Source organism: Vigna unguiculata, chromosome 9 (assembly GCF_037176805.1).
Source record: "Vigna unguiculata cultivar grain cowpea cultivar isolate G323 ecotype 2 chromosome 9, ASM3717680v1, whole genome shotgun sequence".
NCBI lineage: Eukaryota > Viridiplantae > Streptophyta > Magnoliopsida > Fabales > Fabaceae > Vigna > Vigna unguiculata.
Window position 1 is genome coordinate 40,454,517 of NC_140800.1, and position 25,701 is coordinate 40,480,217.

At 32.2% G+C, this 25,701-nt stretch overlaps 3 protein-coding genes across 4 annotated transcripts; 2 read left to right on the forward strand and 1 right to left on the reverse strand.

Annotated features, from left to right (window-relative positions):
• Window positions 1–39: 39 nt before the first annotated feature.
• Window positions 40–7,067, forward strand: LOC114163820 (U-box domain-containing protein 52-like). The gene is made up of 10 exons (XM_028048169.2): window positions 40–1,341; window positions 2,456–2,562; window positions 2,696–2,817; window positions 3,139–3,347; window positions 3,437–3,488; window positions 3,767–4,064; window positions 4,427–4,528; window positions 4,688–5,113; window positions 5,593–6,357; window positions 6,628–7,067. The coding sequence occupies exons 1-10, from the start codon at window positions 1,140–1,142 to the stop codon at window positions 6,697–6,699; spliced, it is 2,355 nt and encodes a 784-aa protein (XP_027903970.1). The 5' UTR covers window positions 40–1,139; the 3' UTR covers window positions 6,700–7,067.
• Window positions 7,068–8,634: 1,567 nt separating this feature from the next.
• On the reverse strand, window positions 8,635–15,343 carry LOC114163907 (oligouridylate-binding protein 1-like). Its single transcript, XM_028048293.2, has 13 exons — window positions 15,162–15,343; window positions 14,849–14,986; window positions 13,916–13,977; window positions 13,546–13,648; window positions 13,008–13,084; window positions 12,645–12,706; window positions 12,437–12,524; window positions 12,137–12,212; window positions 11,740–11,770; window positions 11,529–11,651; window positions 10,596–10,684; window positions 9,441–9,614; window positions 8,635–9,271 (listed from the first exon to the last, which is right to left on the reverse strand). Exons 2-13 carry the CDS (start codon window positions 14,954–14,956, stop codon window positions 8,954–8,956), a joined length of 1,311 nt encoding a protein of 436 aa, XP_027904094.1. The 5' UTR covers window positions 14,957–14,986; window positions 15,162–15,343; the 3' UTR covers window positions 8,635–8,953.
• A 3,759-nt stretch (window positions 15,344–19,102) lies between these two features.
• On the forward strand, window positions 19,103–22,285 carry UTR7 (UDP-N-acetylglucosamine (UAA) transporter family). Of its 2 annotated transcripts, XM_085666224.1 has the most exons (8): window positions 19,103–19,216; window positions 19,365–19,399; window positions 19,558–19,663; window positions 19,768–20,013; window positions 20,441–20,551; window positions 20,656–20,814; window positions 21,586–21,729; window positions 21,910–22,279. In XM_085666224.1, exons 1-8 carry the CDS (start codon window positions 19,118–19,120, stop codon window positions 22,072–22,074), a joined length of 1,065 nt encoding a protein of 354 aa, XP_085522350.1. In that variant the 5' UTR covers window positions 19,103–19,117; the 3' UTR covers window positions 22,075–22,279. The 2 variants fall into 2 exon arrangements, with proteins under 2 accessions (XP_085522350.1, XP_027942209.1); XM_028086408.2 differs by having other exon boundaries at window positions 19,108–19,399; window positions 21,910–22,285.
• The last annotated feature ends 3,416 nt before the right edge of the window (window positions 22,286–25,701 follow it).

Sequence of the window (25,701 nt, forward strand, 5' to 3'; positions counted from 1 at the left end):
TGTGTGTAAGTATTCAAGTTAATTAGAATTTATTCAAAGTGTTGATGACTTTTATACAGTTTATTCATACACAAATGGCAATGTGCTTTTGTGTAATCCACTTCAAGAAAAAAATCAGGTTAAACAACCCTATTATCAATATAATTTAGACTATTGTCTTACTTTTAATTTTTGTCACGTTTTGGTTCCTATTGAAAACTATTTTATTTTAGTCAGTGATGATATTTTGTTTCAGTTCTTACTAAAGTACAACTTTTTTTTTTATATAGATCCCTTTTCCATCAGAAAATTTTCATCTTGGTCTGATATTTATTGTCAATCAAAGAGGCATGCCATGTCATCACTGAGAGGGGCAAGGATTAAAATAAAAATATAAAAACAAAAATTATTAAACATTAATGACCATTGTGATAAAATAACTTTACTAATGTGTAATTTCTTTTACCGATTTAAATAAATAAATCCATCATAGTGAAACATTAATGACCATTGTGATAAAATTTGGATGTCAAATTACGTTTTTATAACCATTTAATTCCCTTCTGTGTTTGCACAATGACATTAAAATATGATTAATGGGAGCTGTGACTGATATATATGATTTAGTAAGGAGATTTCATTTCCAAAAGGACGAAGTCAAAGTTAACCCGCAAATTTTGGTCATTCTTTGATGGTATAAACAACATCATAGAATAGAACAATGTGTGTGGTTCTTACATCAAGGAAAAAGAAGCTTAAAATAGTTAAATAAATCCCAGATTGGCTGCTACAATATACAAGGGATCGGTTAGTTATTTACTATTCTTTTTGTCGTTTAAGGTTTTGAACATCAAAAGAGAATCAGGAACAACAATCTCACAAAGTAAACGAATTAAACAAATGCCTCAAGTCCTATGTTATTCAAGAGTATCATTTGATCCTATATATTTTTCATCAAAGCAAGCTGAGGAGTTTCTGGGTGCAACTTAACCAAACCAACCACAGATTGGGAAACATCATCAAAAGGGAAAAAAAAGGAAGGATCTTTAGATGGTGCCTTTCAAAGGAAGAGAAAAAAAGACATTTTGGCCTTGAGGGTCCCTTTAGTTTGGTGTTTTGTTGATTGCAGGAGCAGAATAAGATTGCAGTGAAAGAAAGTAATGTGGTTGCCTAAGAATCGATCAGATAAAAAGGATGGTGTGAGTGGATTAGTAGCAGTGGCAATTGATAAAAAGAAAGAGAGCCAATCTGCACTCAAATGGGCCGTTGACAATCTCCTCACCAGAAGTGCAACAGTAATTCTCATCCATGTCAAGCTTCTCGCACCATCTCTGTCTCCATCACCTTCTCTTTTCGCCCCTAGTAAGTACCTTACATTGGAATTTGTTAAGAAATTTTGTGTCCTTGTCCGAACGGATTTCATAACAATGGTATCATAGCCTTATAACGAATTCAATGTCATAACAACATTGCCTTAAGGTTTTGGTGTAAAAGTGGTGTCTAAGGTCTTATATGTGTAAGACTAATGTCATATAACCATATAGAACCACAATCTCTCAATGACCATAACTATGCCATAACCATGCCCTATAACCATAACCCTCATATATGAAAAAATATATAACCTATCAGTGGTATCAGAGCCGATGGTTCGGAGTGACTGACCGCATAACCATAACCAAAAAGGGGTCACCGAAGTGACTGACCGCATAACCATAACCAAAGGGGTCACTCATACACACCTGAAGGGAAATATACCATATGAAAAAAAGAAAAAAAACAAGGGACTCACCCTTGAGGGGAGATGTTGGGAATAGTCCAAGTGTGAGTCAAAAAGTCCCACATTGGATAGAAAAGACAAAGTTAAACACTATATAAGAATAAAGACCCATAACAACATTGCCTTAAGGTTTTGGTGTAAAAGTGGTGTCTAAGGTCTTATATGTGTAAGACTAATGTCATATAACCATATAGAACCACGATCTCTCAATGACCATAACTATGCCATGACCATGACCATAACCTATATGAAATATATATAACCTATCACGAATCTACTCCTACAAAGGTGAATTCACCTAGGTGCTAGCCTATAGGAGAAATTGTGTTATTGTACACATCAACCAAATATCATTTCCTCCCTCATTATTGATTTTGATATCTAAGTAGACCATTAAAAAATGTGGTGGTGTTGAGTAAATTTTGGAAAACCAGATTTCTTCTTCATTGGTTACTGATTCCTGTCAACTTAAAAAATAATCTAGTAAATAGCATAATTTATTTCAATTTGATAGAGTTTTATGACACAGCTAAACAGATCTCAATTTCTATTATGAATTTATGAAAGTTTAGAGTAACATGTGAAATACACACATAGATATGTATACATGTGTGTGTGTGTAAAGAAAAGTTTTTCAGCAGCAATGGGAACAATGGCGACATGATTGATTCCTCATTTGGTTGATTACCTTGGCAGGGATAAGTTCTTTCCTTGGTGATGATCCTTCAGCATTAAGCAAAGAACACGACGGCCAAAACAGAAATGTTTTCCTCCCATATCGTGTCTTCTGTACAAGGAAAGATGTGAGTTGTTTTTCCTTCCAAGATGAATGTTTGTGGAAATGAAAGCAACAATCTTGCTGATGGTGTTCATCTTAGAATTCTTATCATCTCTTTTGTTTTTGTTTGTCGGTGTGGTGTGGTGGATGGGCCATAGATTCAATGCAAGGATGTCCTACTAGAAGATTCAGAAGTACCTAGAGCTGTAATTGAATATGCTTCTCAGACAGGAGTTGAGCATCTGGTTCTTGGCTCTTCAGCAAAAACTAGTTTGCTCAAGTATGTTACTTTGTCTTGCAAATTTTACCTCAAGTTTTGTCATGTTCAACTTGATACAAACAATTGCTCAAGACTTTATATTGTCATAACTTAGGGTCCCTAAATCATTGAAAAAATATATAAGATTAAGGAAGCAAAATAAATTTTTTTCATAGACTCACTAATAGTTTTAACAAATCTAGGAAGTGTGCTTGCCACTCTCATGTACACGTAGGTCTGTCACTGCTTATGAATACTTATTGTTAAGATAGAAACCTGAATCTCTAGCTTGGATGTGTCGGTATGTATTCCATTTCTTAAAGAATGTTTTTTTCTCATCAGAAGGTTCAAGGTATCAGATATTCCAGGAGAAATTTCAAAAGGGGCGCCAGATTTCTGCACCGTCTATATTATTGCCAAAGGAAAGATCCAAACTATGCGATCTGCTACTCGTCCTGCACCTGCCATTTTCTCTAACCAGCTCTGTCAAGGTAACAATGGCAGGTCAAACCTTTCAGAGCCAAATGTGTACTCAGGTCAAAGCATAAGAGGTTAGATTCATCCTTTCAAGAATCACACATCTATGTCCCTAAACATATTGTGAAATGTGCTACTCACTAAGAAAGTTGGTTTCTGTCAGATCAAGAAGCGCATTCCTTTGATACTTCATCACAGTATGACGAAAATTTCAGGTCAGTGACATTACAGAATACATACTACTTAAGCATTTGTTTTGTAAGTACGAACCAGTTCTGTGAGATTCAGTGATTTTTTTCCGTGAAAAGTCATGTAACTTCTTAATTTTCATAAGTTGAATGACCAACTTCAATTCTCCAAAAGCTACATGACTTTTCCCGAGAAAAAGTCACTGAATCCATCCACGTTCTTTGCAAGACTAAATAGCATTTGTTCTTTGCAAGACTAAATAGCATTTGTTTTGGCATATGAAGACTAAATGTATTGGAAACAGGTCACCATTTACTAGGAAACGTTACAATGGCAGACATTATGGGGACACTCCGAATTTAGATACGGACATATCCTTTGTAAGCTCTGGAAGGAGAAGCACAGATCGTTTGATCCCTTCAATGAACTTAGATACAGGAATATCCAACAGTCGGCTATCATATAGTTCAGACATAGATGCAAACTTCAGCTTTGAGTCAGCACCTTTTCCAAGGAAGTCAGTGGAAATGAGCTCTCCTCTTGAATTATCATCATTCTCATTTGAGAGTGATAAGCAATCATCTAGTTCCTCACAAACAGCGGTAAGGAAATTTGGCAGTGCTGTAGAGATCTGTTTGTTTGGTCTGAGAAAACATTTTTCCTATGTTTTATTAGTCACTAAAAAAAATCTCATCTTGTTTTCACTTTGTTTAGTTAAAACTGGATTTTTGTTTTTATTGTGCAAGTCTTTGAAAATGGAAAAAAAAGAAGGTAAAGTAAGTAGCATCTTTGTAGTTATTTACAAAACCAGATTCTCACATGCATTTGTATGTTCTGGCTTGCTTGAACATGTTATAACAGTTCCTGCACTGATTAAGGAGTTGAAGAGAATTCCATAGTTTAGGCCCATTTTTGTAAAAAAAGAATGAGATTTTTTAAATTGTTGAAGTTGTGGCAATTGTAGGATGACATGGAAGCAGAAATGAGAAGATTGAAGTTGGAGCTGAAGCAGACCATGGAAATGTATAACACAGCTTGTAAAGAAGCACTCACAGCACAACAGAAGGTGTGAATATATATACATATGGTTTGTGTTTAGAATTTATTTTTCATGCACTGGTTATCATATCATTAACCAATTAGAAATCACTTGAAGGTAATTATTACTTTTTAATTATATAATTGTGTTTATCTCTGGAAAAATTGAATAATGTGTGGTTGACAGGCAGTGGAACTTCAGCGGTGGAAACTAGAGGAAGAGAGGAGATTGGAAGAAGCAAGGCTGGCTGAGGAAGCAGCACTGGCAATTGCAGAAAAGGAGAAAGCAAAGTCAAAAGCAGCCATTGAAGCTGCTGAAGCACAGAAGAGGATTGCAGAACTGGAGGCACAGAAGAGACTCAATGCAGAAATGAAAGCACTTAGAGAATCAGAAGAGAAAAGAAAAGTGCTTGAATCTTTAAATGTAGATGTCAGGTATAGAAAATACAGTATTGAGGAGATTGAAGCAGCAACAAATTTCTTTTCAGAATCCCTTAAAATTGGAGAAGGAGGATATGGTCCCGTTTTCAGGTGCCTCTTAGATCACACCCCTGTTGCAGTCAAGGTTCTACGCCCTGATGCACAACAAGGAAGATCACAGTTTCAGCGAGAGGTAAGCATGCACAGAAACAAAACACTACATTTCAACACCAAAATTCAACTCAATGATTTGAGATTTTGCTTGCTTGAGATTTTACTTAGTTACAGAAAATGTTCTATATTTTCATTTCTTTTGTAAGACATCCCTTTGTTTTCAATTTTCAAAGACTTGCATACAGTGTAAAACTTTTACACTAACAAACAATCAAAATCACCCTCTATTTGACTTGTAAGTTACAAAATTCAATCATCATACAAGGTAATTTATGATTGGATGACATGTTATATTTTCTCTCACCCTTCCTTCCAAACCTATCAAACCAACTTTATATCTTTCACAAGTGTTAGTGAGGAAAGTTGAACCCACAACTTCTCCCTCCCACGTTCCCTTCCAACTTTACCATTAAGTCAACCTTATATCTTCTGGATGGATGCAGGTTAAATTTGCCTGATCCTAACTAAACTATACAATCTTTTGTTATTACATTACAGGTTGAAGTATTGAGCTGCATACGGCATCCACACATGGTTCTACTCCTAGGAGCATGTCCAGAATATGGATGTCTGGTGTATGAATACATGGCAAATGGAAGCTTGGAAGATCGGCTCTTTCGACTAGGCAACACTCCCCCACTTCCATGGCAGCTAAGATTCAAGATAGCAGCAGAGATTGGCACAGGCCTGCTGTTCCTGCACCAGACAAAACCGGAACCTCTGGTGCACAGGGACTTGAAACCAGCCAACATCTTGCTTGACAGAAACTTCGTGTCCAAAATCAGTGATGTAGGTTTGGCCAGGCTAGTTCCGCCATCTGTGGCAGACTCTGTGACGCAGTATCACATGACATCCACAGCAGGAACCTTCTGCTACATAGATCCTGAGTACCAGCAGACAGGAATGTTGGGAGTGAAATCAGACATATACTCCCTTGGGATAATCTTTTTGCAAATTTTGACAGCAAAATCACCAATGGGTTTGACCCATCATGTTGCAAGGGCCATTGAGAAGGGAACTTTATCTGAGTTGTTGGATCCATCACTCTCTGATTGGCCACAAGAGGAGGCTTTGACATTTGCCAAGTTGGGAGTGCAGTGTGCTGAATTAAGGCGCAGAGACAGACCTGATCTTGGCAAGGTTGTCCTACCAGAACTACACAGACTAAGAAACCTTGCTGAAGATACTCACCTTATCTCAGCTTTGGGTAACCCTACCAATATACCCCGAGACATGTCTGACAGACCAGTTTCAGCAGTACTGGTAAGTTTCTCTCTTTTCATCGTACAAGTTAATACAGTAACAAAGCATACATTTTTCTGAAATTTAAAGCTGAAATTTAAAGTGAGTGTAAGTTTCACTAAGTAAAAATAAAATAATTAAGCAACAAATAAAGTATAGACTCATCGTAAATATTTTATAGATGAGTTAGACTCATGTCTTATTGATATGTAATTATTCTTTCTCAGAAAATCATGTTACATATGCATTATGCTAACATGAAAAATTGTTTCTGATTTTTGATTTTCCCAGGAAGGAGATTGTCCTCCATTTCCTAATGCTGTCGCGGGGGAAATTAGAGCTAATAATTCAGTGGCTTTCTGAGAAGGGAAAACAACAATTGAACCAAACAAGAAAATATGTTCAATGGATTCATGTCCAGGATAAAGTGTAAATTGCTTAGGTGGTTGTAAATTGCACCAAAAGCGTAGCATATTTTTGAGCTACAGTGTCACTGTTTGCAGAAATGAAATAGGTTCTCCACACAGTTTTGGACTCATGTATAGAAATTGTAACTATATTTTCTCGATTCCAAGCCATGTTGTAAACGAGGCTTTCTTCCTATAACTTCTTCACTCTTCGGAGAGTTTTAAAAAGTAATTATCCAAAAACTTGAGAGGAACACGTAATGTATTATCCACGTATTTGTGTTAATAATTTTGAAACATACATACATTTTTCTTTCGTTGCAATGTTCAATATAACTAAGGAGGTTTGTTTTAATATAATTAACTTCAGCGTGACATTTAGAAATACAATGTTTAAAGTAATTGTTAATAGTTTTCAATTGTTACATATAATAATGTGAATTTACATTGAAAATTTATTTTAATTTAATTCAGTAGCTAACTCTAGATCTGGAATTGGGAGAAAGTAATGACTCATAACTGATGATATGATATAAATCAAATACGTATTTAGATTAATTAGTTTAAAGAGAAAAAAAAAAAAACTTTGACAATTTTACAAAAAATTCAAACACAATTTAGGCCGGTTCGGTTCGCAAAAGCAACGGTCATGGGCTAAGATTCCATCAAGAATGCCAAGATTCCCACCTCAATTTAATCGTTTAACATTTTTCGTTCAATATATTATTATTATTGGCTTAAACATTATGGACATGGAAAAAGAAATATATAGAGCGGTAATGAGAAAAATGAATCCGTAAAAAGCAGAAACTATGGCTAACCTTAACTCACGTCCATATTAGAAAACAAGAATGTTTGTTTATGAGTGGTCCTTTTATCAATCATTTTTAGGTCAAAGCAATAAAAGCCTTTTATCAACACTCTATGGTGTGTCCAGAGTATGATAAAAATGGAGAAATAGAATGTGTTTTAATGTGCTGCTCGTGTTTGTTTTCAAAATTAGCCTCCATCTTATCTATTTTCTTGTGCTTGCAAAGACTGTTACTGTTCCAATTAGTTATTCGCTATTTTATTCTCCACTTTACTCAACCAAAGGTGAATAATACTCTGTTCTTTAATGGATTATGTGATTGTCAATGTTTATGCTTCTTCCGTTTTGCCTTTGATAATTGCTTGTGTTTTTCATAGTTGGCTATGCGTTGGTTTTCACAATTAGGTTGTTTTATATGATTGTGTGCATTTAATGTTATACAATGCGTTGAGTTTAAAGTAATATTTTTTTCATTATAGCATTACTTATCTCTCTTCCTTCCATCTAAAACCCAACAAGTCATGTTGTTTTCCAATTTCCTTCCTATTATTTCTTTTAAACTAAACAATCCAGAATTATCCTCTCCTTTTTATCTATTTTTCCTTATTTTTATCTACACTTTTTTTCTGTAGTATCAAACAAAACGCAAATTACCGACCTAAATTTCATTCCGCGTAAGTTGAGGAAAATTTATATGGTGGTTTTGAACCACTACTTTGACACTAACTAAATATCACTCACTAATTAATTATTTTATCCTAAAAGTAAACTACTACTGAACGAGGAAAATTTAGCAAAGTAATTGTAATTTAATTTCACAGGTCGCTTCGTATCTCCTATTAGCCCAAAGGGCTAACTGGCAATTGACCAAAAAATGGCTAGCTCGAAAAAATCTAGAAAATATGAACGAACCATCTTTCTTTGTTGTGGACTAATTATTAAAAGAGTGTTTCTGACACATTATATAAAGGCAAAGTTAAGTATGTGATACAAAAGAAAAGTGAAGGTATTTTGAATGCGGCGGTGACACGGATTAAAGTTCATCAATATCATGACTGATATAACGCAGCGGCACGAAAAGAAAAGAAAAGAAAAGGCATAAAATTATTAACATGATCTTGAGTCGATACTTATAATACACAATAACAAATGAAAACTACCCAAACATAAAATTCGCTTCTCTTTCTAGCAAAACATAGATCCCTTTTTCTGAGTCATAAAATCCTCGTTAGATCAAACAATACAAATTACAACACGACGTAAAAACTAAGTAAATATCAAGCCACAATACCTCCAATAGAAAAAGCCGAGTATGAAAAGGACATGGTGTGGGGAAGCAAAGAGATGAAAGTCCCCCAGAAGATAGTAAAGCAACTGTGAATCTGCACAAGCCCAGGCATCAACGATAGTACATAAGCTGCTGTCTTGATGAATTACCGGTATATCCATCATACATGGCTTGAGATCCCGCAGAGTTTACGCCCATTGAAGCCGGAGCTAGGCCGTGTTGTCCGGTCATTTGTAGAAGAGCTTGACCTGAAAGACCAGACACAGCAGCCTGACTCAAGGCCAGTTGGCGCTGATAAGCCAACAACTCAGCAGGAGAATAACCTTGGTTCATCCCTGCTGCTGTCGGAAGTATTTGATATGGTTGAGCAGGAGGAGGTAGTGGATTCGATGCTGTTCCAGGAGGAGTTGGTTTACTACCCCACGAACACTGCACAAATCAAATCAAATCATTTTTGTTCCCCCACATCTCATCAATGCATCACAACCACCAAATTACATTTATATTCCAAAAGCATTTTAACTTTCCAACAATATCAAATTGGGTCAATCAGTCCCTAACAGGCATGGAAGAATGCTGTAAGTGAAAGAATTCTCACCTTCATACTCTTCCCACGGATTATTCTTCCATTAGCCACCTGAATGGCCAACGCAGCTTCCTCGTGAGTGTTGTATCTAACAAATCCAAAACCCTTATCCCTTTGAACTCGAACCTCCTCAATTACCCCAGCCCCCAGTGCATGGAATTGGCAATGGAGTTCAGCTTGTGTTACCTGTTACCCTCAAACCACGTGTAAGAATCGTGTAAACGGAACAGTTCATGATTTGTAATAAAATGCAAGACTGACATTCAGATCAATCAATATGGAGAAATGCTGTTACAGATTTGACACATTCAACAAGTAGATGCTAGGAAGGAGGACTAAATGCTGGAAAAAGGTTTTCATAAATTAACACAAAATTTGTTTTCAACCAGGATTTTGAATTATGGACTGCATCAGACGAAGAAGAAACAATAATATGGTTGCAAGGAGTTCGGCAAACATGTGACGCATAACAAATGCCTTCACCATATCAGCAGTTCCCCACAAATCACTGGGATGGCCCTCATTCTCTTCGAGAACAGATCCAAACCAAGAGGCAGCAGATAAGACTCAATGATGAAAGAGATCGATGAAGTTGTGAATAAACCACAAACCACGACAGATAACTGCTCCCCAGATGTAAAGACACGTTTTTTTTACAGGATTGCAATACCAATCTAGGGTGGAGGTGACACTCTAAGAAACCTGGGTCACTATTGCCAATGCCAAATTCAAAAACACATTTGAAAAGTTATAAGAAATATCATAACACATGGATCGACAACTAGAACAAAATTAAGCACGAATTTTGAATACAATAATTTAAGTTCGGGTCAATTAATGCTTGAAAGGCCAAAGCATGTCTGTCCTTTAACTGCATGTAAGTCATTATGTTGAAAAGCCTGCAATGGGAACTAACTTATACATCTTATGGCATTTTTCTGGCACTTTAAACAAGGGTGGTTCAGATATACACCATTGTAAAATATGCACCCCTCAGCAATCCATCCAAAACTACGTTTAAAGCTAATTCTAATAAGCCAGATCAATCCTAGAAAATACCTAAATATTTTTTCCATATTTTTGAATATAGAAATTAAACAAAGTTTTTGTCCTTACAATGTGAAAATAATAACCATAATATTTCATTCTTCAATCCACATAACTTACATCATGAGGAAGGTTGCCAACATAAACAGTGGTGTATAAAGAATTGTTTTCGGGAGCATCTTCATTATTATTATTATCTTGACCACCATCTGTAAAACACATAAGAAAAAATTAATTATAAATATCTGTCACTGTCAACAATTCTAAAATTCCATGGCGGTTTCCAGAAGCACACAGGAAGTAGATGAGCAAATTTAGTTACACGAGTGCATAGGAAACAGAGAAGCAAATGAAACAATTACTTCCTGTGTGCTTCTGGAAAAATTATACCACAGTAGTGGGTAACAAACTTCGCTAAATGCTCACCATGCAAAAGCACATTCATCCCAAACAAACTAAAGTAGCTATGCTATTTGTGTCTACCTAAGCTATTTTCTGAGACCCAAGTACGCATCAAAACTGGTGCCCGTTAAATCAAACACTTAAAAGTGCAGTTTCATTGGTGTCTAGCAAATATGAAATTTAAGTCTAACTCAGCTTCAATAAAGTGGTTCATATAGGATTTCAAACACACCCCTCACACCAAGGAATGGCTTAATAGGGGATGACCAAATAATTCCAACAAACTTTAAGATAGACTTTTATACCATCTAAGAAAGTGAACTCTAAACCTAACTCAATCTTACAAAACTAACTTACAAATTGAGGTATCAATCCACTTATATACTATAATTTGATAATATCTTTAGGCATTGTGAATCTCCAACCTAAACCACCAAAATATACATGCTACTCTGATCAGTGTGGTACATCATTCCGTTATATTTTCAATCAGTATGGCATCATTCAGCACAATTAATAGCACATACCAGACAAAAGCACAGCGTGAACTGTAGAAGGAAAAAAAAAATGTAAACTTGAGCCTTCATCTATATTTTTCATGGTTTCAGAAATATAAGCTCAGGCGCTTCTATCCAGAAAGGTACGTGATACCTGAAGATCCATTTGTTAGCACAACAGCATTTTGGTTTTCATTGCTCTTCTCTTCATTGGAGCTGGTACCAGCACCCTTAGTTGCCCAGTTGCATCGTATTTGCCTATTTCCCAGCCACTTGCCTACATGATAAAGGAAATCCACAAGTTGGTATGAACATAAAACATGACACAGAAGCAGGGAACAAAGGTATACAACCGAATGCCAAACCTGTCATATCATTTATGGCACTTTGGGCATCCTGCATATATCAAATGCATAAAGAGGCGTCATTTCATCAATTCAACACATAATTAACATAGTTGCACCAACCTAATTTTTTATTAATTTAACTTGGAAGATATTCTAAAAAAGTTCATACTCACACATCCAACAAAAACACAATAAATAAAAATTGTATGGCATTTGAAATGAAGTTGAGATCTGGAAATATTGACTGTTCTGTTCCCGTTTAATTTGAAAGGAAAACTTAATGATCTTTTTATAGCATACATATGTATATTAAGTCCAGTTTATTTTGGAAAATGATTGTTTTTTCTGTGGCTCCTGAAAAAGCTTTAACTTTTTCCCCCTTTTAGGATGGTTCATTGGTTGATATCTTCATTACCTGATGATCACGGAAAGAAACAAAACCATATCCTTTTGACCGACCAGTTTTATGATCCCACATAACCCTCGCATCACTGCAAATAATGAGAGAAGATGGAAAAGTAAATTCCAGAAACCGAAACACCTTTCAAGGCTGAGTAACTTGTTGAAAAGTTCCCCCCAGTTAACTATCTTCAACGTGTCACCACTAATGAGGACTACAACAGTCACCATAAAAACAGAATATACCTTGCTACAATGACCAAAAAATTCACAATGAAGAAAAAAAACAAAAAAAAAAAAGCAATGAGGAACTCACGAACAACTAGGATAGACTGAGAAGCAAGCAAATAAAGTTGCATCAGTAACCTCTGGACTCAAATCACCGACAAATATATTGAAGTGCCCTGATGATTTTAAACTAAAATTAAAGAAATATACAATCAAAAGGAAAAAAGAAAAAGAATGCCCCCAAGAAGCAAAATAATTGAAATCACAAAAATATATGAACTGTTCTTAAAATTAACCTGATGTGTCCTCCCTACTGCTATTTGCATATGCCCAATTCACCTTAAGTGCTTGACCATATCTGCAAACAGAAATAAAAAGAAAAAAATTATGCAAAGTAGCTACATATTAAAGTGAACTCTGAGAAACCTGCCAGGACTCAAGATTTTACAATTAGACATCTTCGAGCCATGAAAATATTATGCAATGCCAAGTAAAACTAAATAATTGGTCTATCAGTAAAAAAAAATATAGAAGTGAAAACGATAATGGTTCCTCTATCTCCAGAAAATCAAGATGGGAATTTATCCACAATTAACAAACAAACCTATGCAAATATGCCAGAGAAGCTGAATAAACACGTATTAAACAAAAATGCTTACAGTTGTCGTCCGTGCAATGTCATTATTGCAAGGGCCGCAGATGCTCGATCATGGTAGTCCACAAAACCATAAGAGGACTGTAACATCAATTGCACAATTAGAAAATGCCAAAAAAATAATCAGAAATCAAGATTCTAGGAGACAATGAAACCTATAATTTTGTTAGTAAAGGCCGGAATCACCAAACAAATTGTGTACTGAAATGCAATTATCTTTCCATAACTCCAAGAAAACATATCACCTTTGTAGAATAAGGATTCCAAAACGAGTCCCATTAGAGAAGTTCAGAGTAAAATAATTATATACTCTAAATTCTTGTGCCAACCAGGTTTATTTTAAAAAAATTAAAAGCTTGCTCATCAGTACTAATAATCAACATATTCATAATATTAAGGAAACATAGGAAAAATAACAGGGTTTTCTAGTTTTGCAACAAAGCCTGTTAAAAGAGCTCATTTACAAGCACAATATAATAATAATAATAATAGCATCAATGGCCACCAACAAAGAAAATAGAGTTGAATATTGAATCAAAAACCTTTTCTTTTCGTATGAGCTTGCAGCCAGCAAGAGGACCAGCACTCTGAAAAACTTCTGCGAGAAGTTTATCAGTGACATTTACATGAATATTTCCTACATAACTGAAAGAACATAGCTTCAGATCAATAAGGTGTCAAAGAGGATAACTATACTAATTCTAGTGCAGTGATTATTTAATATGACATTGCTTCAGTAGCATCAAATTTATCTCTCAGAAATTCAGGTCAGATAAAAACACCATTTTTGCAAAAACAAATTGAATCTACAGCTATTAGAAATTTGGTTAAAATGGAAATTCTCATACTTGGGCATAAAGATGAAACTAAGGACAAAAATCAGCTAAAATATGAAAGAAATAAAACACTCACACACTACGGCATGCAGAAGTATCAAAACCAGGAGGCAAATTTCCACTTGGAACAGGCTCCATCTGCAAAGTTTACAAAACAACAAAGAATAAACAAAACGGACAAAAAGAAAGAAGCTCCAAACAACTGAGCACAGACAGAAACCTTGAATAGAAAAAAATAGAGAAAAATACAGTACAATATTTAGAGACAGTAAAGGACTGAGCTATTTCTCATATGCTTCTAACGAACCAGATAGTAAATCAACCAGATAGTAAATCGTCAAAAACTATTCTGCAACAGTTCCTCCATTAAATGAGACAACCATCCTATGCTTCATAGGCAAACAGGTTATAAATTCTCGACATATTCCCATTGACTTCGACCTAACATTTTGACAATCATTGGCATATTGAAGAGGTAAAAGTTTGGGAGAAAAATAATTGTAAATCACAAATGCATATAATACACTAGTCGGCACTCGGTAATAGAAGCAACAATTATATCAAATCGACAGTTCAGAATAATTTAAACGACAACAATAGACCAGAGCAGCAGCAATTTTCTGGACAACGAAAACTAGATGAAAATGAACCAAATAAAATCGAAGCAAACAAAACAATTTTCACTTAGGAATAATCATTCCTGTTGAGAGAATAAGAAAACAGTAACGCAACGGGAATCAATTGTACCCTGCAAGACTGCGAAGTGACCTAAAATTAAACTACCACGAAACCTGCAACAAATAAAAAACCAGAGCAACAACGCGAATACCCTAATTACGCGAATTAAATGTTTTCTTGTAATCCACAAGCCCTATTTCCTTCTTCTACGGCAACGGAACAGCACGGCAAATGCAATTGCGTCCGATTCACAAGTTCGACAGGGAAATGAAATGCAGGGTTAATTGAAAAACGAGACAAAGAAAAAAAAAAATTGGAGGGAAAGGCTAACCTGAGACATGGCAGCCGCGAGCATGCCAGGGTGGTACATCTGCTGCTGCTGAAGCAAGGCTTGCTGCATGAGGGCTTGTTGTTGCTGCAACTTCAGCCTCTGTTGCATATCTTAACCCGCGATTCAGATAGATAGTTCCTGAGAAGAGGAAAAAACTCATAATTGTTTCCGCGACTATTTCGTAATAATCTGAAGAAAACAAGGAAATAATTGTAACGATAGTCTAATAATAATGGTGAAATCGGTGATTGAAATCTGAGGAGGCGCGTGAGGCAAAGATAGAAAAGGGGAACGGATTTGATATTTTTCTGACCGTGAATCGATCGGAGACGGAAGAAGAAGAAGGTGAATGGTCCCAACCCAATTCGTGCGTTTTGGTTTTGGTTTTGGAGTTTGGTTCCGCACTCGCGATCAATTCTCCAACCTCATTCCGCCAATCTCATAACCATGTCCATCCACTTCCACTGTATTTTAACCCGGATCGTCTGACCCAACTCAACCGGATAAACCCGTTTACTTTTACCTGTAATTTATATCAACTACAAATTCATCCTACTTGGTTTTTTTTTTTTTAATATCTTAAATTAGTTTTATTTAACATAAATTTTATAACTAACTAATTTGTTTATTTTAAGGAATCTGATTTTTTTTTAATTTCTTTTTTTTTTTTAATAAACCTAAATCTTATTTAAAGGTTCCACATCTAGTCAACAACCTCGTGATATTTTTAATCAATTTTTAAGCCATATAACCTGATATTTGTTAATTAATTAATACGGTGAGTGTTTATTTGGATAATAAGTTTTTATGAAGTTATAGTATTTTTTACATCTTGAAATCATTTTTTGTTAAATTGTTGTGAAATAATAAATGATAACCAAAAGCAGAATAAAATTGGAAATAAATATTTAATATAAAAAATGAAAAAATTATTGGACAAATTTTCTAAGTATTTACAAATATTTATTTTAACCAATGTTTATTTCTTAGCATAGTCTTGTGAATTTTAGTCAAAATTATAAATCAGTACTCTTTTTTTGTTACCTCATTCATGATTTACGTTCTATATAAAATTGATTCAGTATTGTTTGTTGTTATTAAGTAATAATAATAAATAATACATATTTAACTAATATATATTATTAGTTAAATAATAAATAATACATATTTAACAAATATTTAATATAATGCATGTTAGAGTTCATATTTCTTCCTATTTCAGTTTCTATAGAGATTCCCTTTATCAATTTGTTTAATTTAACTGTTTTTAAACTTAATTATCTTCTTATTTATAAAATTATTTATAAAATAAATAAATAATATTTAAAATAAAATTATAAATTTGTTATATTTAATGTCATAATTAAAATAATATACAATAATAATAATTTTATTATTTTTTATTATCAAAAAAAATAACCATAAATAATATATATGTTTTCGCTAATAATAACAATGAAACTGAAAATATATAAAGATATTTATTCTTTTGTTATATCTATTTTATAATATTATTTTTATTCATAATATGTTTTAAAAATAAAAATTAGAGGTCAAAAAATAGTTATAATAGTATATAGAAAAAGAAAATTTTTAAACATTTGATATTTTCATTTTATCACTAATTATATTTTAAAACTAAAACCAATAAAGAAGATAAAATATTCAAATCCTAAGTAAGATAATACATATTTCATGACAAAACATGCTACAAATATTTGTATAATTTAAAAATACAATATAATACAAATCATTCATAATTTTTTACATAATCATAATACTAATTTTATTTTCTTAAAAAATATAAAGCAACGTACTGTTTCTTTCTTACTAATAATAAATTACTTAACATAGTGAGATTTCAGTTTTTTTTTTTTTAATTATTACTCAAATTCTTCTAACCCAAGAATAACTATGATAAAACGTAAATCATCATTTAAATGCATATTCGGCAAATTGATTTTATATTTTAATATAGCTATAAATAATTATAATACTTTATTACAAGCAAATCTTATAAACAATTATAAACAATTTTAATGTTATAGCAATTATTTTTCTTTTATGTGTCATGTTTAAAATTATTATTTGAACCTTTTAAGTTTAAAAATAAATTAATTTGGTTATTTTATTGTGTAAAATCAACATTGACAATGTTTTTATCATAAGAGGTTACGTTATTATATGTTTTATAGTGTTCTTTTAGAGAATCTAATTATGGTTGAAGTTTCGAACATAATAAAACCTGTCCATACAACGTAAAATCTTTAACAAAACACATGCAACAATCAAATATAACAATAAACTTTTACTAAAAAAGTTCACTCAAACATGCAAACTCTAATTTCAAAAATGCAATCCCACAATTATCTGAACTTCAAATTCTCTCGCTCTAATTTCTAAAGACTAGTCAATTCTTTTGATTATGCATGTCAAAATTTGGAGGAAAAAAAAAGATTAATTGTTCTGAGTGATTGTAAAGTCAATTTAGATTTTGACTCTGGAATATAGAATAAGACAAATCTAAATAAGGAAGAATTTGAGGTCTGAGGATGTTGGTAAGAGGGAATCTGAGACTAAATTTGAATATTAAAATTATGATTGCAGTGATAACGTGGAATGGTTCAAATTAATTTGTAGCATGTTAATACTGGATAATGGAAAGGGTGTTTTAGCATCTATCCTCTAAATAAATGGTATTAATCATATTGGTGCTAATTAGTGTGATCATTCTTAAAATCATGACAATGAAAACTGTATTTTAAATATAGTTAACTTAAATGTGTGATAGTTTTTAATTCTTTGTTATATTCACCATTAAAGATTTTAATAACTTGATATATTTTAGAACTAATTTAAACATTGCGATGGTTTATATGAAACAGACCAATCATTTTTAATGAAAATATTCATTGTCTTCTCTTGAATTTGATAAGGTTAGAGAATTTAATTTGATCATGAGGTAATCTTAATCCATTTTTGAATAAGTTGTTTTTCATCTATTCATTAAATAAGTGAACTAATCTATTTACAGTCAATTATAGCTAAGAGTAAAAGTGAGTTTGGTCTGCTATAAAATTTTAATTGACTTTTAAACATTTTTTATAATGGTACGAATCTTTAAAATTTTTTAAATTTGATAACTAATCCTCAAATATTTTATATTAATTATAAAATATCCTTATATTTTTACTATTTGGATCTTGATAAAAAGAAATTATGATCCGGCGTGACTTAAATGTATAATGTATAACTTGATTTTAGCTTTTAATAAATAATAATAACCAAGTTTATTCATTTTAACATTATCATTGTATGTATAATGTGTCACGATATACATTAGTAAGAGCACACATAAATGAGAAAGTCAAAATAGATTTTTACTTCTATGTTTTAATAGGAAACAAGAAAATCACATTTAATATATATATATATATATATATATATATATATATATATATATATTAATTTTCACTTCTTCATCATAATTCATATGTCTAACTTAGTTATAGATTCACGAGGCTTAGTGAGCACAAATTAACCATCTACCTATTTAGGACTAAAAAATTATCTTTCCAATCAAAAGTCGAATTATATGAATATAAAAGAAAAAAAAAGTGTTTTCTATGTAGATAATTTTACTTGTTTGTTTTGTTACAATTACCATTTTTGAACATAATTTAAATTCCAATATTTACTTTTAATTATATTTTTACATTTGACATTACGTTTTTATCATTTGAAACTTGCTTCAAACATTTAATTCGAGTTCTCCCACATATTTCCTTATTTTACATATCATGTACTTATTTTAGTTAACTTTCGCACCACTAATTCTAGCCTAGATTTGAATAACGATTTTTGGTTTATGATACTTAATTATAGTTTTTGTTTTTATTTTTCTTATACGTTAGAATAATGCTTATATAATTAAATAATGTGATATTATGAAATGATATTTATATTTATTACACAAACTCAATTTTCTACATGCATTATGTCAACGGTCATAATTATAGTTAATCACATGCTTACGTTTAGACCACACTAGATAACAAATCAGTTGAAATATTTAAAATTAATTTTTAAGCTATATTGAAACTTGTTATTACAAGGGTGTAAGTAATTATTTGATTATTCAATAAAAATAAAGTTTTTTGTTTATTTTTTTTACATATGAATAAGTGATCGAAATAGGTGAGTGACAGCGATGGCGGCAACGAGATGGTGAAGTTTGGTGCATGCCATCTTCGAAGACTCGACTCGAGAATGAAACGCCACACTGCGCCAGCTGTTTCACTCTTCTCTTCCTTTGTCCCTTTCTTTTCTTTTTACTATTTTCATTCCTTTATCCCTTTCTCTTCCCTTGCAGACATGTAAACTCCTTTTTCCAACTCAATTTCTCCATTCTCCATTAATTATTCCATCTACACGCCTAATTATATATTTAATTCTCTTCTTTTTTTCTTAATCTTTGATTCATTGGATCTCGTTTCGCCATTAATTACTCATGGAGATCCGTGCCGATGCAGAAACCAGCTCCTTCACAAGGTTTTCCACTTGCTTCTCTTTTTCCTCCTTATTTCGCAATTCTCCTTTTTCAATGACTTGTTCTTCATTCAGATTCATCGCTAAATCTTGCTCTTAGAAATTTTGATTATTGAAGGGTCTGTAATAGTTACCATGACTGAGATTTTGTTTGCACGTAGTTTGTTCGCGGCTGTGGCATATGGGTTTGCCTCCATGGCCATGGTTTTTATCAACAAGGCTGTTCTTATGCAGTATGCATATTCAATGACTCTTCTCACTTTGCAGGTACTAACATTAATTACTAAGATAACAGATTTTCGACCCTTTGGTTATTTATTCTCTTTATTGTTTGCTGGATTTTTGATAGTGACAGCATTTTTATTTTTCAGCAATTGGCTACCTCTTTGCTTATCCATGCTGGTAGACGAATGGGATTCACAAAGGCTAGAGGACTGGAAATGGCAACGGCCAAGCGACTTCTCCCGCTTTCAATTTTCTATAATGCCAATGTTGCTTTTGCTTTGGCCAGTTTGAAAGGAGTCAATATCCCAATGTATATTGCGATCAAGAGGCTTACGCCTCTTGCTGTACTTATTGCTGGGTACTTCTCAGGAAAGGGGAGACCTACGTATCAGGTATTGGCTGTTATTTGAGGTTTTGTTCATTCTGTCCACCTTATCAAAATAGTTTTATATGTACTAGAATTAGAGACTATGGAATTTATTGGTTGAACTAAGTTGCAATAAGGAGTTTTTCAGAAAAGAAATTGTGGAATTTAGAAAGGGGGGCGAATCATTGGTAACTGAATTTAAACGATGTTAACAATTAGATATTGCAGCAAAACAAGAAGAAACTTTGATCTGGAAATACTGATCAGTGGTGGACTCTAAAATTGGATATGGTACTTGTAAACTATGAACTGCATGTAAAGCTGTGCTCATTTTCTTGTACAATAAATATAAAGTGTATAGCCTTGGGTGCGAATTATAATGATTGGTAGCTTTTTGTTCTTTTCCTCTCTTGAGCTGATAAATCTTATATCTTTATTCTGTCAAATTTCAGGTGGCTCTTTCAGTTATATTGATTGCTGCTGGAGTTCTCATTGCTGCCCTTGGAGATTTTTCCTTTGACCTTTTTGGGTATAGCATGGCTTTTGTTTCCGTTTTTTTCCAGGTGATATGCTGACCTATCGTAGTTCTTAAATCTTAATTTTATAATGGAATCGACACTGTAATTTTGCACTGTTTGTTCATTGTGCTGCTTACTCATATATGCAGACCATGTACCTTGTGCTGGTGGAAAGATCTGGTGCTGAGGATGGACTTTCATCCTTGGAAATCATGTTCTATAACAGTTTTTTATCTCTTCCATTTTTGATGTTTCTCATCATAGCCACTGGGGAATTCCCAAAGTCTTTATCTTTATTATTTGCACAGGTCAGAATCTTAACCTGGTTCTTGGTATTTGGATTGATTCATGATTATGCTAGAATGAATTGAATATTTGGACATTTAACTGTTTGTATATACAATCAAATAAATTCAATTATTTCACAAGGAACAATCAAATAAATTCAATTATTTCACAAGGAACTGGTAAATGCCTCAGTGATAGCTATAGCAGATATATTCATTTTGCTTATGTTAGTTTTTCTATGTTGTTGGACAATTCGAAAGAAATTTTATATATTCACTAATATTTCCTTCCTCTTACTGATATATATTGTCTGCTCAGTAGTTTTGAGCAAATTTTCTATGTATTGGTCCATTGGGCATGTGACTTTTGAGTTTCCTAGGATTGGGTATGTTTCTAAGAACTAGAAAAAAGAACATGGGGGTTGTGAGGTCAAGATCACTTGTTGTATGGTGGAAAACAAGACAAAGCAGCAACTTTTGATTTTGGCATGATCTGGGCCCATTTTTCTTCCATAAAACAATTGTCCTTTTATTTACCAGATGTTCTACAATTGTAAATTAAATCAATAGATTACTTGATTCACTCCCTTCAATTCTCCTAAATTAAATTAGCAATCATTTTGTGGAAGGATCATAAAAAAGTCGTTTTGATGGTCGACAGCTGGAGCCATAGCTTGCAACATATCTTGGAAAAGCTAAAAATCTGCAGTATCTAATTATATGGCAAAGCTGTATCATGTTCTATTTATTGATAAATTGACGTCAAAGCTAATATTTTGTTTTCCTTTGCAGAGTTATTCTTTTTCATTTTTGATGATTCTTATTCTTTCATTGGTGATGGGCATTGTTCTCAACTTCACCATGTTCTTGTGTACAATTGTTAATTCAGCCTTAACTACAACTATTGTTGGCGTTCTCAAAGGGGTTGTTTCCACGGTAAGCTACTATGTGTTTGCCATAGAAAAACTGTCACAGCAGGCCAAATTCATTTCATACATACACATTATCTATCCATCTTTTTCTTTTTTTGTAGTTTAATTTGCATGCATACCCTTTATGTTATTTGTATATAGTTTTAACTGCAAGCATTAAACCCATTGATTTTTGCTTCTTCAGACCCTTGGTTTCTTCTTACTGGGTGGTGTTCAAGTTCATGCTTTGAATGTGTCTGGATTGGTTATCAATACAGCTGGTGGTGTGTGGTATTCTTTTGCCAAATATCAGCAGAAAAAAAGTAAGTCGACGAAGCTTGTACCTGACGAGGAGGCTCATCGTAAATAGAAGTGGTTTTGATAAGTTGTGGTGCAAACTAACAGTTACATAAATTGTTGCTTTACTTTTATTTACTTGATTGTAAGAACTGATAGTTTAGTTTTTTTTTTTCTTATAATTTTACAGTAATACAGTCTCGTATAGTCTGAGCCTAAGATGTTGTAATACTGACACATGATATTCGGAATCGAGTAAAATAATTGTACTTTTTTTATTCAAATGCTTTCCAGAATTTTGTAAGCAGAGTCCATTTTATTCTGTGCAATGTTCTCAACACAGAAATTAAGTATAAAGCGTCTGACAAACAGTACGACATAGTTCTGGCCTTATATTTGTGGTAATTTATGCCTAATTTTGTTATGAAGTGTTTTGTTTTGGTTTGTAATTATGAATAAATAAATGTGTACTGTTGTTAAACTCTTCAGACAGGAAGTGTACTGTACAGTGTCATTTTTATAAAAAAGAGGGAAACAAAATATGCCTAATAGCAATAATTTACATGCCAGAGAGAAATCGGGCTAATGGGCCCAATAACAGCACAACTCATGGTGGTATAAACGATGTGAAAAATAATGTAATGTGCAATGGTTAAAAAATAGCAAGTATTAGGTATTAATATCAATTCCAATATCTTCAAGTCTAATACCAAAATCATAAAATAAACATTGAAAAAGATATAATCGTTAAAATAGGCTGTGTAATATAATATAAAAAAAGTTAACAGTAAATTAAGAAAAATATTATTTATGATTATCAATATGTTGTGTAATAAAAGGAAAAAATAATAAGAAAATTCAGTTTTATATAAATAAATAATAATAGCCTTATGGTTGGCAGAAGAAAAAAAAACATAATTTGATCTTGTATATAAAACATTAAAAATAAATATAATCGATATTTATTTTTAAATAAATAGAAGATTAAAAGTTAAATTTAAAAAAAAATTGACACTCCAAACATTATTTCAAGAAAAGAATAATCTAGCAAGAAAAAATTGTTTATTAAACATTACCCAATACGATTAAAGGAAATTTCCGGTAAACAAAAAATAATAATTGACATGACTTAAATGACATAAAAAAGTGTGATTTTACTGGCAATGGAATCCGTTAAATTTCATGGTTAACTTGTTTTTTCGATGTGGAAAAATGGGTGTTTAGATAGCAAAACACACATAGTCCAAATCCAATAGTCACTAATTAGAAAATGTGAAAGTATTCGAGTTTCTTAGGATGATTATTAATAATTTTATTTAAGTATTTTTTCAAAAAATTAAGTGATAAAAAAATAAAATTATTAATGAAAAAAATAGTGATCATAATATATATATATATATATATATATATATATATATATATTAAATAAAATAATGTATAGACATTAAACTCAATCTATTATCATTTTTATAGTGTTTTTGATGTATTAAATAATCTTTTTCTGATTTCTAATATGCTAGAACTTATCATAAAAGACGTTGACAGGTAATCAAAAGAATAGTGAATATTCTAATTTAATTTTCAACTTTATATTCAAAAAAGGATCTAGAAAAGTTATTTTCGATTTAGACTTTTATTCTGATAAATATAATTAAAGTTTAAACGCTTCTTATTATTATATGTCTTTAGATTTTTGTTGTGAATTTTGTAGTCCATAATAATTTATTTACATTTCGTTTCAATTTTAAAAGATCATCCACATGTATATTTCTTTAACTTTTTAACATTCTGTACTAAATTAATTGTCGTTTCTTCATTCTTAGAAAGCTTTTTAAGGTAATTGCAGAATTTTTAGGTGTTCATTTTCGCCAGGAAAATATTATTAAAGTTTTTTATGCATTACTAAATTATAAGATCACTGGTTAGATAGAAAAGAAGGAATGGAAAGATTGTAAGTTTGATCATGCTGTTAACAATCAATCTAGAAAAATAAGTTTTTTAAAAAAATTGCTATAATTATTTTAAATGATACATCACAATTCTGTCAAAGTGACAAATTAATTAGTTATTATATGTTTACTATTTGTGGGTGCATAAAAGTAGCAATTTGAAAGTGAAACTCACAAAAATGAGAGGAAGAATAAGCAATAATTTCAGTTAATAAAAGAGTAAGTGAGAAAGAAAGTGTTGAAAGATAATACAACTAGCATTTCTCATAAATTTTGTTTATTTTAATCCCAAAAGGCAACCAAACTAATTAAAGAAAATTGGCCTCACTATATTGGAGAATCAAAGGCTACCACACGTAGAACATGCACACGCACGCTTATATACATAGCATTTGTTTTATCTCCATTAAAATGACATTAATGTTTGAATTTCAAATTTATTGAGTGATAATTACTACATCTGAAGTATTGTCTGTACAAAAAATTTGATGATGAAAGAAGGAAGAAATATTTAAATTAATGGAACATGACGGACTTAGGTCATGATGCAATTCATTATCTTGGTATTTTCTCTTTGAAACTTGGAATTGCATTCAAATAATATATACAATACTTGTTGAAGAGTTTTCTTTGCTTTTCTTGCTCTAACCCTTATCATATGTCCTTCAAATTCTTCAAGTGGATCCTTATTTTTGTTTATGGTCACGTTTCCATCATAAATTATTCTTGGTTTCGATTCTTAAATAATGTGAGACTATTAAGTATATTGGAATAAATCTCTATTAGAGAACTAAAGAATTTATTATTTTTACAAATATCAATGTTCGGATCCAAAATTCGATGGATGATATATATGATTTAATTTACTCGTTACCATTTAATAGACTCCAACTTTGCATTTGAATCATACCATATTAAAATTAGAACATAATTATACAGGTATCCTATAGTGCATGCCCATACATAAAATAAGGAAAATATTGAGTGAGATATTTTTATGTAGGTAAATGCATGAAGAGGTGTAGAGAATAGGAAATAATGAAAATAAGATATTTGATCTAATTAGGGTTTGTTGTGGCATCTATGTCCTCCACCTCCACCTCGTGTTCTGTCTGCAGTTCTCTTGAAAATATAGGCTGCTGGCTACGTGATATGTTTTATTATTTTTTTATTATATTATTTTAATTAATTATAAATATATTAATATTAAAAAAGAAAAGGCAGAAAAGTGTGAAATTTAATTCAGCCGCCCCCACTTTTGTGCAAGACAAGAGACCGATGTTGGATTATTTCCTTTTCCATTTTCCTCTGTGAATGACAAGAATATTCATAAAAAATTATCTTCCAGATTTTGCTCTTACCTTAAGATAAGAATAATATCTTCTAGCATGAAAATATTTACTCACATGATACCTTCAACTTTTCTTTCTCCTAAGTTATCCGAGTTTGATACTTTTAGTGTCAAGATTCATGAAATTTCTAAAATTATAATGTTTAAGTCTTGTTGAGTTGAAAAGCACTACATATAAGCCAAAAAAACTATTGAAAAGATCTGGTGCGAAACTTTGAACTATTTTTAAAAATAGATTATCATTTATGGCATGAAATCCTAAAAATGTGTCCTAAACAATTATAAGTTTATAAGTTTTTAGATTATAATGAAGAAAGGAAAGTTATAATTGAAGGAAGAGAAAGGAGATAGAGATTAAAATGGCACACATGGTGGTGGTGATAACGAAAATGTGAGATAA

What these genes read in the sequence shown, in the direction of transcription:
- LOC114163907 (XM_028048293.2), bottom strand. Translation starts at nt 14,956, where the DNA reads ATGCAACAGAGGCTGAAGTTGCAGCAACAACAAGCCCTCATGCAGCAA. An exon ending in ACATTGCACGGACGACAACT is followed by an intron (nt 12,707 to 13,007) that starts GTAAGCATTTTT and finishes TTCTGTTTGCAG; the next exon opens with ATATGGTCAAGCACTTAAGG. An exon ending in TCCGTGGGAAGAGTATGAAG is followed by an intron (nt 9,272 to 9,440) that starts GTGAGAATTCTT and finishes TGATTTGTGCAG; the next exon opens with TGTTCGTGGGGTAGTAAACC.
- UTR7 (XM_085666224.1), top strand. Translation starts at nt 19,118, where the DNA reads ATGAAACGCCACACTGCGCCAGCTGTTTCACTCTTCTCTTCCTTTGTC. An exon ending in GAAACCAGCTCCTTCACAAG is followed by an intron (nt 19,400 to 19,557) that starts GTTTTCCACTTG and finishes GTTTGCACGTAG; the next exon opens with TTTGTTCGCGGCTGTGGCAT. An exon ending in TCAAAGGGGTTGTTTCCACG is followed by an intron (nt 21,730 to 21,909) that starts GTAAGCTACTAT and finishes TTGCTTCTTCAG; the next exon opens with ACCCTTGGTTTCTTCTTACT.
- LOC114163820 (XM_028048169.2), top strand. Translation starts at nt 1,140, where the DNA reads ATGTGGTTGCCTAAGAATCGATCAGATAAAAAGGATGGTGTGAGTGGA. An exon ending in CTCAGGTCAAAGCATAAGAG is followed by an intron (nt 3,348 to 3,436) that starts GTTAGATTCATC and finishes GGTTTCTGTCAG; the next exon opens with ATCAAGAAGCGCATTCCTTT. An exon ending in CTAGTTCCTCACAAACAGCG is followed by an intron (nt 4,065 to 4,426) that starts GTAAGGAAATTT and finishes TGGCAATTGTAG; the next exon opens with GATGACATGGAAGCAGAAAT.